Raw genomic sequence first — 19,886 nt, 5'->3', positions numbered from 1 at the left:
TTTGAAGTTATGTGTTACATTTGATGCTACATGGATGACATGCATTTTCACAAATTTTGTTCACACACTTCCTTATATCCAAATGATCCCAAAATTTGTGTGAATGATCTCCTACATGTCTAGTTTGTGTATGAATTTTCTGGGAATTAATTGTTCTGTTTCCAATTTATTTGAGAAATTTCTTCCATGATTTGTCATTTGTTGACTTTTTGTGCTATACATTGCCAAATTTTTTGTGAAATTCTCAAATCTTATTGTATGTCCATGAAATTTCATATGTGATAACTAGACATCTCAAGCTTTGCATTGGTGTTAATCTCATTCATTTCTCTTCTGTTTTCAAATTGATATGATTTTTTGAAGTTGACCCATGCTTGTTGACTTTCATCATGCTTACTTGAATTTGGTTTGACTTCATGATTTTACTTGACTGCCTTCCTCTCATCCAAATGCAATGAAATTTGACATGCTTGCTATGCTAGATGTTAGGATTGAGTGTGATTTATTTCATGATTTTTGAGATTGTTTGGGTTGACTTTTGAAAGAGGTCTTGCTGTTGACCTATTTGTGCTCCTTCTTGCCATGCTTTGCATCCTTTTGCATATGAAATGACATTGATGCATGATATAATTATGAATCCAATTGAGAATGCTTCTTGAATGTTTAGACTTGGTTTGGGTTGACTTTTCCTTGCTGCCTTGACTTTTTCTTTCATCTTTGACCCTAGGCTAGTCCTAGTGGTCTTTTGAGCTTACAATTGAGTTCCTGTTTCAGGTTAAGCACCAATGCCTCAAAGATCATTCAAATTTGATTGAGTTGAATTGTTTATCATGTGCTAACCCTTGTTTTGTAGGTTGACTCATGTAACTTGAGTCTTTGTGCTTTGCACATTGGTCCCTCTGTGGTTGACTATTGGTTCATTTCCTTTTGATTTTGACTGTTGAACTGTTTACTGATTAGTTTGACTTTTGCAGGTACTTTAGCTGCTTAAGTTCTTTGAACTTGATTTGCTTTGCTTTTTAGCAACTTGCTTGAGGTATAATCTCTTTACTTCATGTAGTCTGGAGACCCGGTCTGTTATTTGACCGGGCAAACTGTCTGAAGTCCTCCTTAAGAGGCCATGCTTGTGTGTGTTTAAAATTGTCCCAAGCAGGAAAAGTCCTTCAAGTAAGGCAATTGGTGGAAGGTAGGGATATGCAATCTATCCCCCACTATTCAGTGAGTCATCTCATTGCTCCCATCACATGGTTGATGCATTGGGATACAAACCCAAGATCTTGTACGAAGTGTACAGTGTCAGAGTCTTCGAGTATAGAAGGGTTCCCACTTTCTGGACCCATGCTCATTTGTCTATTAGCTCTCCCTGGCCAGGGATAAGAGCTGTGAGGTCTCATCCTCACTTCATCCTTTCATCTGCTTCACCTTAGCCTCTCAATGGCAAGGTTAAGAGCACACTTCACCCCATTCCAGAGGTTTGTTTGTTGAGGTTGATATGACCCCTCAACTAAAACCTAACCCTTGTGTGAGCCTCTTGTGTGTATATAGTGTGTGCTATCTGTGATTGTGATTGCTTTGCTTCTTAGGCTAGCTTAGACTTGCTTCCTGTGCAAGTTAGGTTTAGTTTAGACTACTCCTTGTTTGCTCTCGCCCTCGTTGCGATCGAGCCTTTTCCTTTCTCTCGCCCTCGTTGCGATCGAGCCTTTTCTCTTCTCTCGCCCTCGTTGCGATCGAGCCTTTTCCTTTCTCTCGCCCTCGTTGCGATCGAGCCTTTTCTCTTCTCTCGCCCTCGTTGCGATTGAGATCTTCCCTTTCTCTTGCCCTAGTTGCAATCGAGTCCTTTTTCCCTGCCTGCCGAACTACGGCAACTCTGATTCTCATGTTCAGATGAGATACGTAGGCACGAGACGCGATGTCTTGCCGAGTTTGACTAACCACTAACACTAATTCTTTTCTCTCGCCCTCGTTGCGATTGAGACCTCCCCTTTCTCTTGCCCTAGTTGCAATCGAGACCCTTGCTTCCTGTGCAAGCCGTGTCTAGGATAGGTTGGCCCTCGTGCCATTTAGCTAGAAACCTTAACTTAGGGTTGACTTTTGCATGACAACATCTAGGCTCGAGTCGTAGTCTCCCTAGAGTTGTGTCTCCCTCTGTTATCTGGTTAGGCTAGATCTTTTATCCCTGCGTAGGGGAACTACATCGCCCTGATCTTCACACCAGATGAAGTATGTAGGCAGGAGATTGAGCTGATCTCTCCGGGCGCCCTTTTCCTTTTTCGCCCTTTTTCTTTCACCCTTTGTGTCCTTAACCACCCTTGTGTGTGTTTAGGTTCGGATGCCGATATAAGTCCAGTGATTGGCAGTCGGGCTCCACGTTTGCCTTTGTGTGTTTGTTTGTGTGCGTGTCAGCCGAGCTACGAATGCTCTGATTCTTCTCTCGTCTGAGAAGATACGTATGCATAGGATGCGACATCCTAGCGAGCATGTTTTGTCTCCCCAGTCCGAACTACTTCGACTCTGATGTATATGCTTGATAGACTAAGTAGGCCCTGGATGCGATATCCTGCCGAGTCAGTTTCAGTCAGTCTTTTTCGTTTCTTTCAGCCAGTGTGTGTGTGTTTGAGCAGCGTTTAGCAACCATATTCCTTCCTTCTGTGCGTGGATCCCGTAGAGTACTACGGATGCGTAGGGTGCCTAACACCTTCCCTTCGCATAACCGACTCCCGAACCCATCCTCTTTGGTCGCGAGACCATGTCTTTTCTTAGGTTTACTTCGAGCGTTTCCTTTCCCTCTTTTGGGATAAATAACGCACGGTGGCGGCTCTGTTGTTTCTTTCTTTTCCCGCCGGTTTTTCGCGTAATGCGACAATACTCTACACAACACAACCACAACCGTTAAATATCGACAGTGTCATTTACACTAATCGACCAACAGGGAAAACATCACATTATGACTCGACTAGACTGACCATGCTCTGATACCACTAATGTAACACCCTTCTACCCCAAATTCATAGTTAAATAGATTATCAGAGTACAACATGTAGAAGAGTTTACATTTCTTACAACATAACACTTTTATCATATCACAACATAAAACATATTATTGATTAAAATAAAAACTTCGCAGCGGACAACAACACAATTATAATCTTTCAACATATAACAATTCATAATAATGTTTCATTATCGTCTCAACAAACATCTCAACATAATAGTCATCATAAACAACGTAATAATAATCAATTCTCTATCGAATCCCATAACCCCGGTGTCACATGACCAGAGCATTTGACTCGACTCTGTAGAATAACTCTACACTTATTCTTCAAACCTCAACAATAGCTACTCCTCTTTATCTGCACATTGCTCATCATAGATGAACATAAACACATGCAGAAGGGGTGAGAATTACATTATTAAATAATAATATAACGACAGAAATATAAACATAATATATTCCCCCTATGCCAACACAGCTCATCATAATCATCATAATAAACATACTCATGAACATCAGCAAAACAACATATCAAATGCAATGCACACACCCATGCATGGCTCAACACGACTCGGTATACCCATTTTGTGACCACTACAGGATCACCACTCCCAGATTCACCACCATAGAATCCGAGTTCCCCGCAAGGAACCAAGCCTCTCAACAAGCCCGGAGTCAACATCATCATTGGAACTCAGTCCGTTCATCACTAGGCATCGGCCTTTCATGAATGCATGCACACCAAACATGCATCATCATCAACATAGCAACAACAGCATCATATAGTCATGTTATCATCATCATTAATAGCATGACATACAACTCAAAACAACAACAACATTACAACAATATCATATCGTTACATAACACATTTATAACTAAACACGTAAATTCAACATCCCATCATCATGAACACCTCATACACCATCCTATAATCACTATTAATTGTTATAATACAATTACAGCGACTTACTAAGAGTCTCGCAACTCAACTCACTCAAAAACTCACCAACATCAACTTCTGCACAGCACAGTTCGCGCCGCGCAGCAGGGTTCGCGCCGCGAACGGTGCGTTACAGAACTCTTCTGGATTCTGCCCAGTTCGCGCCGCGAACTGGGCTTCGCGCCGCGAATCGCGCGCGAACAGAAGCCCTCTGCTACAGAACCCAACGCAGCTTTGCTTCTCTACTCGCTATAATTCATACCCCACGGCTAACAACCCAATATCAACATTTAACAGTCATATATACACAACATACTTCGATTATAATGCCTATAACTCAACCAGACTCACAGATCGGAGAATTTCCATCAAAACCCCAACTTCCCAATCTCCCTAAAATCCCCAAATTCATCAACAACCCAACATATATCATGAATTTGCTCGCATATGATCATTTAATAAGGTTCAGACCCCTTACCTCTTTGGATTGAAGGAAGCTCTGAGCAATCTTTGGCCTTTTCCTCTTCCTTCTCTTTCTCTTCAGCGGTTCCTCTCTTTCTCTGACTCTGAGGCAAAATACGTGACAAAACTTCTGAGTTCTCACTTTGGCCTCTTATATCCAATTCCACTTTTACCCTTCCACTCTTCATATTCCATTTATTTTATTTATTTAATTATTATTAAAATCAATAACATCTATAATAATAATAATAATAATTCCCAATAATTCAACTTTATTTAATTAAATTAATAAAATAATATTAACTCAATTAAATAATTCTCTTATTTTAATCGGGGTGTTACAAAAGGCATGTGGGCACCTTTCGGAGTTGTAATGACAGCACCAATTCCACTTCCTCTGGCGTTGACGGCCCCATCAAACATTAAAGTCCACTTTTCATCTGGATCAGGTCCCTCTTCAACAACTGACTCTTCAGAGTCTTTCATCTTGAGGAACATGATGTCTTCATCTGGAAAATCAAACTTCATCGGCTCATAATCTTCAATCGGCTGTTGAGCAAGATAGTCTGACAGAATACTCCCCTTGATGGCTTTCTGGGAAGTATATTGGATGTCGTACTCTGTCAGTACCATTTGCCAACGAGCAACTCTTCCGGTGAGAGCTGGCTTCTCAAATATATACTTGACTGGATCCATTTTGGAGATCAGTAAGGTTGTGTGAGACAGCATGTATTGTCTCAATCGCTTAGCAGCCCATGCAAGTGCACAACATGTTTTTTCAAGCATTGAGTATCTCGACTCGCAATCTGTGAATTTCTTACTCAGGTAGTAGATGGCATGCTCTTTCCTACCTGTCTCGTCGTGTTGACCGAGAACACAACCCATGGAATTGTCCAGTACTGTCAAATACATAATCAGCGGTCTCCCTGGGACCGGAGGCACAAGGATAGGAGGATTCTGCAAATACTCTTTTATCTTCTCGAACGCCCTTTGACAATCATCATTCCACCTGATAGCCTGATCTTTTCTCAACAATTTGAATATTGGCTCACACGTGGCTATTAGGTGAGAGATGAACCTTGCAATGTAGTTCAACCTCCTTAAGAAACCACAGACTTGTTTCTCTGTTCTTGGCTCAGGCATTTCCTGTATCGCTTTCACTTTGGCCGGATCCACCTCAATCCCTTTTCCGCTAACAACAAAACCCAATAGTTTTCCAGATCTCACCCCAAAAGTACACTTGTTCGAATTAAGCCTCAGCTTGAATTTCCTCAAACGCTTAAACAGTTTCTGCAAATTCACCAAATGTTCTTCTTCTGTCTGAGATTTGGCAATCATATCATCAACATAAACCTCAATTTCATGATGAATCATATCATGGAACAGAGTCACCATCGCTCGCTGATATGTTGCTCCGACATTTTTCAGACCAAACGGCATCACCTTGTAGCAGAAGGTGCCCCATGGGGTTATGAATGTTGTCTTCTCCATGAAGGAGAATACCGAGAACTGAGCCGTGTTATCCACCAAAACGTCAATGTGAGGTAAGGGGAAATCATCTTTAGGACTAGCCCTGTTCAGATCCCGGTAGTCAACACACATCCGTACCTTTCCATCCTTCTTAGGTACCAGAACGATATTTGCAACCCATGGCGGATAATTTGTGACTGCTAGAAACCCTGCATCCAACTATTTTTGCACTTCTTCCTTTATCTTGACAGCCATCTCTGGTCTTGTTCTTCTGAGCTTCTGCTTGACCGGAGGACAACCTTCTTTGAGCGGCAAGCGATGTACCACGATGTCTGTGTCAAGCCCTGGCATGTCCTGATAAGACGAAGCGAAGATGTCAACATACTCTTGCAGCAATTCAATCAACTCCTTATTCACATTGTCTTCCAAAGCAGCCCATATCTTGATTTCTCTTTTGGCGTCCTCGGTGCCGAGATTAATCACTTCAACAGACTCTTGATGCGGTTGAATGACCCTTTCCTCTTGTTTTAATAACCTGGTAAGTTCTTCAGGGAGTTCACAGTCTTCATCACCCTCTTCTTCAGCTTGAAAGATTGGATTTTCAAAGTCGAAGCGAGCCATAGCAGAACCGTTATCAATAGGATCCGGTGATGTGCATCTGCATGAGTGATGGTATGTGCTTATGAGTGTGGAAAAAAAAAGTGGAAACTAAACAAAACATTGCCATTTTTTTTGAAAAACTGCAAAAAATAGAAAGACAGGGAACGAAATATTTGAATGCAAAAAGACGTCCTTTATTTATGATAAAAAATGCAAGTGTCACATAGATGAGCCCTACAATGAGTCATTACGCCCTGGCGGAACGTAAGACTTGGATATGCATGAATAAACAAAGAAAATTACTCCTCCGGACAAGTGGCTTGGACAATCTCCTCAGAAGACCAATTATTGAGAACTTCACCCGGGATCCTCGGACGCACCCAGTTATCGATGTCGCAATCACTATCCCCATCTTCATTGTTGACCGCATAGACTAATTTGACTTCTCCTTCAACCATGTTAACGTTGGCTCCACCATACTGGGGCATGGGATTGTTGACGACATTAGAAGCTGGTGCAAAGTTAACGGCCTTTGAATCAATGAGGTCCTGAACTATGTGCTTAAAAGCTTTGCAGTTCTCAATATCGTGGCCGGGTGCCCCAGAGTGGAAGCTACACCTAGCGTTGGCGTCATAACCCACCGAAAGCCTACCAACGGGAGGAGCCAGAGTGCACAACTGCACAAGTTGTAGTTGTTGAAGACTGGAAAGCAACTGAGCGTACGACATTGGAAGAGTGTCGAAACGCCGGTCCATCGTCCTTGGCCTCGGTTGATAGGCGGGTCTGTTACCCGGTTGTTGTGGTTGGTACTGAGCTGGTTGACGCTGTGGTTGTTGTTGTTGTGGTGGTGCTGCAGCTGGAATGGTCACAGCCGCAACATACAGTTGCTAATGATAGTTCTGAAAGTTATTCCTCCGGTTATCCCTGTTCTGATAAGAAGATATGGCACTTGCATTCCCTTCTCTCCTCTTCTATCCCTGAATGAACGGCTTCTTCACCCCTGATGAGGATCCACCTCCACTCTGGGTCTTGTATGTCCTCAGGTAATTCTCTACCCTCTCTCCGGTAGAGACTACATCAGCAAAATTGGAGGCATTACAACCCATCAGGCGCTCCAAGTAAGGTCCTGGCAGAGTGTTCATGAACATATTAGCCATTTCCTTCTCCAACATAGGAGGCTGAACACGGGAAGCTGTTTCTCTCCAGCGTTGAGCGTATTCTCTAAAGCACTCATTGCTTTTAAGAGACAGATTTTGAAGTTGAGTTCTGTCCGGAGCCATGTCTGCATTATACTGATACTGCTTCACGAAAGCCTAAGCCAAATCCCTCCAGCAACGGATGTGGGCTCTGTCCAGCCTCATATACCATTCCAGGGATGCCCCAGCTAGGTTGTCCTGGAAAAAGTACATAAGAAACTTTTCATCATCGGAGTATGCAACCATCTTACGGAAATAGGCTTGCACATGGGTCTTCGGGCAAGAGTTGCCATTGTATTTGTCAAATATCGGGACCTTGAATTTCGGTGGCACTCTCACACCTGGGACCAGCCCTAAGTCAGCAACATCTACTCCCAGAGGATTCTGTCCTTCCACTGCCTTCAACCTCTCTTCCAATCTTCTAAACATGGGGTCCACACCATGACCCATACCAAAGTCTTCCTGCAGCAGGGGGAACTGATCGTCCTGATCATCATGAACGGGTTGTTGACCGGAGGTGACATGTAGGATTGGGATAGGCCCCGGTCCATTGGGTCCATTAGCCTCTCCAGCTGGAGGATCAGTCACCGTTTCTGGTTGAGCAGGGGGATTCCTCTGTATCATTTGCCTGAGCTCTTGCTGTCCCTGAGCCACCCCTTGAACCACATCCATGAATTGATTCATGCGGATTTTCATCTCGGCGAACTCTTCCTGTAGGCTTTCCATTACTCTCTGTTGGTTTCTGCGGGTACCGTACCGGTGAATGCCTGGGTCAGCTATCCTGCTGATGGAAAACCAAACAAACTGAGAACACTGTGGCGGTACCTGTTATGCAAGACATGCTAATGAATATGTAAATGCAATGACATGTTTATCAATTCCAAAGGTATTCTACCCCCTTGATTCCAGTCTCTCAATAGATAAACGATGTAAAAAAAAAGACTAAGCCGTTGATGAGAACCAAGAAAATTCCGACTAGAATCAAGTAGAAGATATAAACCCCACAGAAAGGATAAACATGTGTGAATGATTATGAATGCAAAATGATGTGATGCAAAATGATGTGAATGCAGTGCAGTGGCATGGGAATCAGGATCGCTGTATCTGCTTGAACATCTGTCAGGTTGCACTGTCTGGAGAGAAATTAAGAGCACACCAAACAAAGGTCATGGGATGGATCAAGTTATCCTTAATATCAACCACCCATTTTGGTGGATTGTGGTTTACACCTTATCAACACCCAAGTTTCATTGATATTAAGGATACCTGATCAGATCAACCATGAATCAAGGGTTTGTTGCAAGTCACGAGCATGGAGTTTAGGTTAAGAACCACCCAAAAGGAATGTACTAAGGTTTAAACCTGCCAAACATGTTCTACAAAAGGTTCCCATAGTCATAATCCCATCTTTCGGATATTATCGGAGGAACGACTACTCGTATTCCAAAAATATTCTCAAGAGAGACACTTATGAGTGTAGTATCGCGTAACAATCGTATCAAATCTTACACTTGAACGACTTTCGCACTACGTCCTACGAATATGCCAAGATGGGTTTGGTAAACTAAGGTCCTCGGCTTCTAAGGTCTATATTGGAAAAAGTAATGTCTAACCACAACTTACTTGTGTGACATTATTGATCTCAACATGACCTCCACCAAGTGAATGGGCTTGCAAGTCAACTTGCTAAGGAATAACTCCACACAAGTCAACAAGACTATGCCATTCTCCTATCCTAAGTGCACTCGAGTTCGGGTATAGAACTCATCTCACAAAGATCACCAAGCAGCCATAGCCAGCCAACAGATACAATAATGATATGTACACAATGCAATAAGGTAAAGCAGGTAAATAAATAACTATACAGAAGCATGAACACCCAATAAACAAACTACAAAAGCTAGGAGGGACTCGCTTAGGGAAACCAGGTCCCCAGCAGAGTCGCCAGCTGTCGCAATCTGAAAAATACAGTGTGCGAAAAAACAACCGGCGAAAGAAAATGACAGAAGAGTCGCCACCGTGCGTTATTTATCCCAAAGGAGGGAAAGGAAACGCTCGAAGTAAACCTGAAAAGAGGAAAGGAAAAGACAAGGTCTCGCAACCAAATCTTGGGTTCGGGAGTCGGTTATACGAAGGGAAGGTATTAGCACCCCTACGCATCCGTAGTACTCTACGGGATCCACTTTTGTAGTTCTTGTCTAAAGGGTGTGAGTTTATCTTGTGCTGTTTACTAAAAAATGGGTTAAATGAAAATGACTCGCGCGGATGTCGCATCCACTGCATACGTATCTCATATGAATATGAGAATCAGAGTCTTCGTAGCTCGGCTGACCTATGGGTTGGAGGGATGTGTGCTCGCTAAGACATCGCGTCTTATGCCTACGTATCTCATCTGGAATAAGAATCAGAGCAAGTCGTAGTTTGGCTAACTACGGGGTTAAGGATTATGTTTTGGGGGCGGACGATGTTACTACGCAATCTACCGGATGCTCGACCTTTGGAGACTTACTCACCTGTAGTAGAAGGAGTAAACATGTGTTTAGGAGAAGAAAAATCAATGAAGGGTTAGGGTTTGGGATGCTCATGCAAAAAGGCAGTCCTTGACGAAGGAACCGCGCTACCTACGGGGATACGAACACATACAAAACAAACATGTATAAAGTAAATGTGCCAACAAGGCAATCAGAAAAAATACCCCAAATGGTATCCCACAAGCAAAGTGGAATATCCAGCGAGCTATCCCTGCAAAAGTCATGTGAGCCTTCACAAAAACTCAACAAAAGGGTTAGTGAAACAAGATAAGGATTAGGAGAAAACATGCTATGACAAACGTAAGTCAGATTAGAGCAAAACAGTATGGTTTTTCATGGATAACAATATGGTTTTAGAAACCTCAAACCATGTGGCATACACTTCAGAAATTAAACGATTAAGCATTCAAGGCATTATTTATACATTCATACATAATTATGAACCCGTGGGCAAAAACCTAATGAAATTCATCCATCATACCTCAAACATTCAGAGTATTCAACTTCAAAGCACAAAGGTATTGGGAATAAGGGCAAACCTGATTGGAGAGATCGGTTGAAATCAAATGGCACGGCTGGATTTGCAAACTAATGTTAGGGTTTGCTTGAGCTGAAAGTTTGTGAGTCAGAATGAACCTTTCAGAGTTGCCCGGAGGTTGCTCTGAACTCTGTTAGCTCTTCTCTCACTATCTTTTTCCCCAGGGTTCTTCTCTCACTATCTTTTTCCCAGACAGGGTAATAGGAATAGAATGGCCTTTTGTTTCACTGAAACTCTGAATTTATAACCTGATTTTTGTGGACCTGTGGGCTCAAATGAGAGAGGTCCAAGTCCAAGATTTTTTTCTTTTATTTATTTATTTATTTCGTTTTCCATTTTTTTTTTCAAAACACGTGGGCTTCGCCTAGCGAGCATGACAGCTCATGAACAAACCTTTGCTCCTTCAAGATTAACGTTTTGACTGACGAATAGACCCCTGTTGGAAGTAACTCAAGTCTTTCCCTTGTGTTGACTGATCATCTAAATAGAGCCCACAAAGTGTCCTGGATGATGTTCAAGCTTCTTGGATCCGATTCCGATTGCCATGATGAAATGCAAATGCTAAATGACCTAAAAATGAATGCATGCATGAGGTGTAAAGCGTATGCTTCCAGGAAAAATGAAGGGTAAATTTTGGGGTATTACACTTGGCGTGGAGGTTTGCCATGTAACTTCCAACAACGGTCGATAGTATGTTCAATCCGGTTAAAATGGTCACACTTGGGACGAGGTTTGGAGTTGGATGACCCTCCTCGAAGGCAATTCTGATTGTTGCCAAGAGATGCAAAGGTAGCAGTGTCACCTGGTGTCGGAGCAACAATAGATGGAGGGAAAACCAGACCAAATGCATGAGGTTTAGCCAAGCACAATAGTTGCTCACTAACTGCATCATAGTTAGGAACAGTAGTACCTGATAAAATCTGGTTACGAACGTACTTGATTTCTGGTGGTAGTCCCTTAAGTGCCATGACCATGAAAAATTTACTCTGTTGTTCGGAATGAGCTGTTGCATCTTTTGCATAAGGCATGAGGGTTGTGTAACTCACTTTCAAGGCATCAAGCTTACTCATATAGGCTTGCATATCCATATTTTGCAACTTCGGTGTGTTGAGTTTGAGGATATCATTGTATAGACAATGAACGTCGTTGGAGAAGACTTTCTTAGCCTTTTCCCAAACCTCTATGCAAGTGGAGAAGGCTTGATATTGCGCTTGGAGGTTAGATGCGATGGAAAACCATAACATAATACACATAGATGCATCAGTTTTCTTCCATTTAGCGAGTTTTACGGCGACAACATCAGCCAATTTCGTGGTTAGGTGATCTTCATATCCCTGATCATGAAACCACATATCGACAACACATACCCATATGTTATAGTTGGCTGATCCGGTTAGTTTTTCACATGAGATAACCGGAACTTTAGTAAACGAGACAGAATCAACATCTCCCATGGCTTAAAGAAACAAAATTGGGATTGTTTGATAAAGTGAGAGGCAAGGTGGTTTTACCTAAGAATTTTGAGAAGTGAGAGGCAAACCGGAGTGATGACACAGTTTGCAAAAAAAAAATCTTACCGGAAGACAGTGGGTCAACCGGGTAAAGCACGACGAAGAGTTGTCTCTTAGTAGGCTCTAGATACCATATTGAATTAGGAGAGACTAAGAGACATTTAGGTTAAACCGTGTGTTTTGAAAAGCACTACAGAAACTTTATTATATATAGAGAGATTACAACTAATTACATGATATAGTCGATGTCAGACAATTCTATATACAAATATTCACAACACTATATATTTACAAATATCAACAGCTGTAAATGGTATAGTTAACCAAGATAACTCTATTTGCAATGAATTATTTGGTGCCCCTTTGTGTGACGACCAAGTTGCAGGAGAGACATATGGTCAAGCTAGGGGGCAATGTATTAATTTAAGATATCTCAAACAATATTATGCGAGTATAATATTGACCAAAGAATCTATCGAATATGAAAAAATAATTAAAGCTCGGTGTTATATTATGATTTTATTTGATAATTTTTTATTTCTCGAAAGTACTGGTAATACGGTAAATATTATGTATTTAGCGTTGTTACGAAACATAAATAAGGTAAGCACATATAGTTGAAGTTCAACTGTTCTGGCTCATCTATATAGTGTGATGTGTAAAAATGCCAAAAAAATACTTGTACGTTTTATTCATGCGCATATTTGCTACGAGCATTGGGTTGGTCAAGAATGTTGTCACTCGCCCCGGTAAACGAGTAGTCATTCATATTCCCGTTTGCAACAAAGTAAGTTTTAAACTTTACAATATAATTAATTAGACTTTATATTACAATTAGCTGTAAGCAATATTTTTCAATTGTTTTTTATCTAGGTGGTTAGTTAGAGGGATGAACTATAATAGGTGTCTGAAATATGCTATAATAGTCTATCACAATCTATTGGATCACATTGGACCAGACGATGTAATATTCCTACACAACTCTATTTTGATTTAAAAATAATTATCAAATTATTTATCATCAAATCATGTCGTATTGTTGTGTATTTTATCTGAAGGCCATATCTGGGTCTTGATCATTAACCATGATGATGATGCTGCAGTTTGGACAGCAAAAACATAAATTATCCGGTTCACTATTGTGGAGATGCACCAGAGTGACCGGGTAAAACTGCAGTTCGGCATGCAGCAACAAATTCTAGAATCTCCAACGTGTTTGGGAGATTGGCATCAAAAAAGAGTCGATGCCCAATGGGATTATTCCGATTGGAGACACTTCGCAAAAGAGATGTGTCGTCATTGGAGGAATCAACGACAATACATCTTAAACGAACCAGTCATACGTGGTGCTAGACCAACTCAACAATATATGACATGGTTTAGGTCGGTTACAACGCAACAATTTGTGTCTGAGCCAAGATATTTGATTGCTCCACGCCAACTAGCTTTGTCATCATACTCCCAACAACAAGTCCCCGTCCAAGAACAATGTCAAACCACCCAAACCCAATGACCAACCTCACACCATCACCCTACCAGGTACACCCAACAACCAAACACCCAACCTCGCAACTCATTCATGCCACACACCCAACCTCAAAACCAAGAATCAAACCCTACCCACCAACAACCATACACAGCCACCGCAACAGTTTATAGCCCAGATGATTCATACAATTCAGGCCATCGTACCCCCCACGAATGACCATCCAAACATCCCATCACCACAACACTCAATCATTGTTTAACTGTAGTACACCCCAGGAACCTTGATTTGTTTCCAAAATGATTCAATGTCCTAATTTGGGCAACTATACCGTCCACAATTCACCCAACCACATCGATCCAACTACAACAATATAGGCACCGAACTCAATTACGGAAGCGTCGTTGGCGAGAATCTCCCCGCTATTGGGAACAAATGATGACACATCTATCAAATATCAACGGGCCTTCTGCCGGACCTTCACACCAGCCACCACTGGATCATGTCAACATTCAAAGAACCCAAACACCTCAGGAAAATCATGGGAGACCTCGAAGACAGACTAACGCACCTAGATGTGGAACAGGGGGACGTTTCAATCGGGCCGGTCATTGAATTTCTTGTCAATTCTATGTAATTTTTATTATAACATAAATATAATTTTTATTTTCAATATTTTTTTATTTAATTGTAAAATTAATAATTAAAATTTAAAATAAAATAAAAAATAAAGATGCATGCGTCAGATGCATTGATGCATACAGTATGTAGTGCATGTGTGCGCTAATGCATGTGGCGGCACACATGCATGCACCAAGAGGCATGCCGCCTACATGCATGACCATTGGAAGCATGCACCAACTTTAATAGCGCATCCTCTTAAGCTTCAATGGATGCACCGGTTCAACTGACGCATCAATTAGTAAATGTGATTATTTTTGTATTTTTTTTTAAAAAAATAATTATTTAGAATTTTAATTTTAAAAAAATAATTATTTAAAAAAGTCATATGTTTTTATTCTCGAATTTCATTCATGTAATTCAGAAACCTAAAAAAATGAAAAAGTTTTATCTTTCTCGTATTTTTTATTAATATCTCTCTGTTTTGTCGTTATCAATATGTGAAGATGAACTAAAAGATGAACTAAAAAAATGGTAGTGATTAATTTTTATAAAAAGTTCCTTCGCCAATAATTCGTTTATTCTCATCTGAAATGATCAAGCTTATGATTTCATTATTTTCAGTTATTTTAGGGTGCAAAGTTTATAGAAGATATGAATACGAAAGCAGCTTAGCTACAAATTAATAGCTTATCACGGTTATTTTTAGCTGTCGTTTGATGGAATTTTTTTCAATTGTAAAAATTATTTTAAGTTAAAGTTAAAAACAAGAATTTTATATATAAAATTAAAGTTGTTGGATAATATTTATATTTTTTAATTTTAAAAATAATTTTAAATTAAAAATCATTTGATATACATTTACAAATATTTTATTTAATATATGGATAATTAATATAAGAAAGTGAGACAAGCATATAATTAGTTACTTTTGTCTCTATACAATTAAAGAAAAAATTCATTATTATATCTACTGCTCCTTCCGCCCAAAATGTAAAAACTAATTGTCTAAAAATAAGTATAGCTTTTAATTTCTAAATTTCGTTTTTTATCTTCCAATTATATATTTAATTAATAGTTTTACTTATTATTTCTCTCACTTTAAATTAATTATAATTAGAATATAGTAAAAGTCAATAAAAATAATTATAAAATCAGTATTCTCTCTTTTATTTATTATATTTTCTTAATATATGTGAAAGTGTATGACAATTATTTTGATAAATAAAAAGTACTATAAAAGAACTTTATATATTAATAAAAATATAACAATAAAAGAATATTATATATTAACAATTAAATATTAAATATTAATGAATATATTATATATTAACAATTAAATATTAAATAATATAAAGAAATTTTGACAATATTATATATTAACAATTACAGATTGAATAAATTTTAATTTATACAAAATATAAAGCATATAACAATAATAATAATATAAGCAACTTTTTACTTTCTTCCTTAGTTAATTACATAAAAAATTGTTTTGTACATGAATTTTCTCTCTTTAATTTGATCATTAGTTGACTATATGGTAAAAAAAAATAGTTTATTTTGATAGATTTAACCCCTTCTGGTTTGTACATTGAATTTTCCAAAAATAAAATAAAATTGAATGCATGAATCTAGTAATAGAAAAATAAAATTTACTAAAATAATAACAATACATCTAGAAGAAAGAAATTTAAAATAAACATTGTTCTTGATACAAAATGAATAAAACTAATTAGATGAGAATATTGAGGAAAATAAATTTTTTTGTGCATTAAAGTTTATAAAATCAAACACATTCTTGTTATAAGACACAGTGCAGCTCTATAGTAGAAGAAGTGAAAATGGAAGAAGAGATCAAGAAGAGCCTCTTGCAGCATCAAAACACATCAGAGGAGGAGGAAGAGCCATTGAGGAAAAGAGTATGGCAAGAAAGCAAGAAGATGTGGAAAGTAGCAGGTCCTGCCATATTCAATAGATTTTCAACATTTGGAATCACTGTAGTTAGCCAATCCTTCATTGGTCACATTGGCCCTACTGAACTAGCTGCCTATGCCATTGTTATGACTGTCCTAGTCAGATTTGCTAATGGTGTTTTGGTAAGTCAATTATTCTTAAATCTTTTAAATCGCGGTCACAATTTTGATATCGCGTAGAATCTGATACGTATTTTAGACCATGTGCTACAGTCTATCTGACACACTCTCGGACGGTTCTGACTATCACTTATGCGACCTCAATTGAGATTGTATTATAGAAATAGAAAATTGAAAACTACTAAACTCGTGTAATTTTCACATATTGTAGTTGGGTATGGCGAGTGCGTTGGAAACTCTCTGTGGACAAGCATATGGAGCAAAGCAATACGATATGCTTGGAGTTTATCTTCAAAGATCATGGATAGTTATATTCACAGCCTCACTTTTTCTTCTTCCAATTTACATTTTCACAATTCCAATATTAGAGGCACTTGGCCAAGATAAAAACATTGCAATAGTTGCTGGAAGCATTTCCTTATGGTCTATCGGTATCGTATTTGCTTTCAGCGTCTCATTCACTTGTCAAATGTTTCTACAAGCACAAAGCAAGAACAAGATTATTGCTTACCTTGCAGCAGTTTCGATTTCACTTCATGTTTTTCTATCATGGCTTTTAACTGTTAAGTTCAAGTTCGGACTTAATGGCGCAATGACATCGATCCTTTTGGCTTATTGGATACCGAATTTAGGCCAACTTATTTATATCCTCAAAAAGTGTCCTGATACATGGAAGGGTTTCTCATTTTTGGCTTTCAAAGATCTTTGGTCTGTTACCAAACTTTCTTTGTCTTCTGGAGCTATGGTATGGTAAGATTTTTTCACAAATAATTTCCGAGATGATTATGCGCGATTTCTTGAACTAAAAGAGGCATAAGACTAATATAAAGCTATGGTTATTTTTACAGTCTTGAAGTATGGTACACCACAATTTTGATTCTTCTAACAGGAAACATGAAAAATGCTGAGATTGCTATTGATGCTTTGTCGATATGGTAATATAAATTTTACTTTTTTTCAACAAAATTTAGTATCTTTATAGTGAAATGAATCTCTTGATTTAATCATATTATGATTTTTGCAGCATGAACATCAATGGATGGGAAATGATGATATCACTTGGTTTCATGGCTGCAGCTAGGTATTCATTGCTATCTTCAAGGTTTACATTCATAAATCAAACTTTACAAAGCAATTGAATGATGTTTGATTTTTTGTTTTGCAGTGTTAGGGTTTCAAATGAACTCGGAAGAGGAAGTTCAAAGGGAGCAAAATTTTCTGTTCTGATAACAGTGCTCACATCATTTGCATTTGGATTTGTACTATTCTTGATCTTTCTATTCCTAAGGGAAAGACTTGCTTACATTTTCACACCAAATCCAGATGTGGCTGATGCAGTTGGAGATTTATCACCTTTGCTCTCATTCTCCATACTGTTGAATAGTATACAACCTGTCCTCTCTGGTAAATATTTAACATCATCACTGATTCATACATGTAATTCCGTCTGTTTATTAGATATCAGAGGCAGTCTTAAGTTTTTAGAGGCCATGCATAGGTTTACCACAGTTAACTGTGGCAAATCGAATAAGGGCCCTATTTTGTCATGTATAACCGTGACAAATATTTTACGAGACCCTTTTCAGTAACAGTTTAAACGTGTCAAATTTTATGTCATGTGTGGTAGTCTGTCTGACCCTGACACACCGTTAAAGACGGTCTTGTCAGACTATTCATATTACTACAGAAAAATCCAAATTGAATTGATAATGTTGTGAATATGTAGGAGTTTCTGTTGGAGCTGGGTGGCAAAAAGTTGTAGCATATGTAAACATAGGTAGCTATTACCTTATTGGTATTCCTTTTGGACTAGTACTTGGTAATCTTCTCCATTTGCAAGTTAAGGTAATTCATTTATCTTTGTAGAATGTGAAAACTTAAATATTATTTTAACGAGTTAGATGATAGTGCTAATTTGTGTGATTTTTGCAGGGTGTTTGGATTGGAATGTTGTTTGGAATTTTCGTTCAAACACTAGTACTTATCACAATCACATGTAAAACTGATTGGGACAATCAGGTAATTGATTTACTTTGATTCTATAATTGTGCAATTTATGATCATTTTTTTAGGTGAAAAAACTATAAAGTTTCATATGAATTTTACAGGTTGTGATTGCTCGAAATCGTGTTAACAAATGGACTATAGTGGAGAAGGACGAATCTGTCAACGCGTCAAGTTTGTCTATATAAAGCTTGGTTAGATAAAGAATATCAAGAGATTTTTAGAGGAAAAGTAGTGAAATAAATCATAACAAAGTTCTCTCTTGTTTTTTTAATAGAAATTATGCAGAGTATTAAAATTGTTTGCATCTTGGTTTTCTTGCCTCTTTAGAACTTCAGCTTGTGGCATAGCTTGAACGACCAATTTGATTAGTAATTCTCTTGTTGCATATGACCAAAATTATCTTTCCAACATTTCATTCAAACTCTTTCCAGAATCAAATTAAATATTTGCTGCTTTAATTTCTTCGTATAAGATTGGAGACTCAAGTACTTAGAGTGTTGGTGTACAAGGAGATAAAGATTAACAAAACAAATAAAAGAGAAAAGAGAGAATAATAACAAACTTCCACTACTCTTAAAATAATTGCACAAAATGACACACACACACTGTTACAGACTGCAAAAAATATAATAATGATCACACCAATCACTTGCTTAAATACAAGTGGAACTTAAAAGAAAATACTAAAAAATCCTTAATAAACTTTGTCAACAAATTTCTGAAAAATGAATTAATTCTAACATCATCCCTTAATTCATATTCAACTTAACCAAAACTAACAACACCAATTACATCCCTCAAGCTGAGAAATTGATCAGTCTTGATCGTCTTCGTCAGAACATCTGTCAGTTGTTTCTGGATAGTACAGTGCACAACTTCTAGCACTCCATTATGTATCTAATTTCTCATAAAGTGATATTTAGTCTCAATATGCTCGTTTCTCTCATGCAATACTGAGTTCTTGGCAAGATTGATTGCAAACTTGTTATCAATTATCAGCTTCAGAGGCTTGTTTACTTTGATCTTCAGATCCTGCAGCAAATTCAAAAGCCACACAGCTTGACATGCAGTCACAACACCTGCAATATATTATACTTCACAGGTCGACAAAGCAACAATTGGTTGCTTCTTGAAACACCAAGAAATATGACTTTCCATAAACTTAAACAATGACCCAGTAGTACTTCTTCCATCAACTAAGTATCTACACCAATCAAAATCTGAGTAACTCAGAAGTTCTGAGCCAGTTTCAACACTAGAAGGGAATAAAATTTCATACTTCAGAGTTCTCTTTATATAGCTCAGAATTCTGACAACAGCTTGGTAATGAGACTACTTTGGTTTACTCATAAAACTACTCACTATTCCAACTGCATAGCAAATATCAGGTCTGGTATTACACAAATACCTCAGAGACCCTACCAACAGTT

At 38.6% G+C, this 19,886-nt stretch overlaps 1 protein-coding gene across 1 annotated transcript in view; it reads left to right on the top strand.

The window, feature by feature from the left end:
* Positions 1-18,769, top strand: part of LOC127126556 (protein DETOXIFICATION 21) — a 43,116-nt gene extending 24,347 nt beyond the window's left edge. The window contains exons 2-9 of the mRNA XM_051055500.1: positions 16,165-16,452; positions 16,661-17,199; positions 17,298-17,384; positions 17,474-17,530; positions 17,615-17,853; positions 18,176-18,294; positions 18,382-18,468; positions 18,558-18,769. Coding sequence (XP_050911457.1) covers positions 16,198-16,452; positions 16,661-17,199; positions 17,298-17,384; positions 17,474-17,530; positions 17,615-17,853; positions 18,176-18,294; positions 18,382-18,468; positions 18,558-18,641 — 1,467 coding nt within the window. The 5' untranslated portion in view covers positions 16,165-16,197 and the 3' untranslated portion in view covers positions 18,642-18,769. The remainder of the gene's footprint in view (positions 1-16,164; positions 16,453-16,660; positions 17,200-17,297; positions 17,385-17,473; positions 17,531-17,614; positions 17,854-18,175; positions 18,295-18,381; positions 18,469-18,557) is intronic.
* The last annotated feature ends 1,117 nt before the right edge of the window (positions 18,770-19,886 follow it).

This window comes from Lathyrus oleraceus, chromosome 3 (assembly GCF_024323335.1).
Source record: "Lathyrus oleraceus cultivar Zhongwan6 chromosome 3, CAAS_Psat_ZW6_1.0, whole genome shotgun sequence".
NCBI lineage: Eukaryota > Viridiplantae > Streptophyta > Magnoliopsida > Fabales > Fabaceae > Lathyrus > Lathyrus oleraceus.
This window is presented reverse-complemented; position numbering and strand designations above follow the sequence as displayed.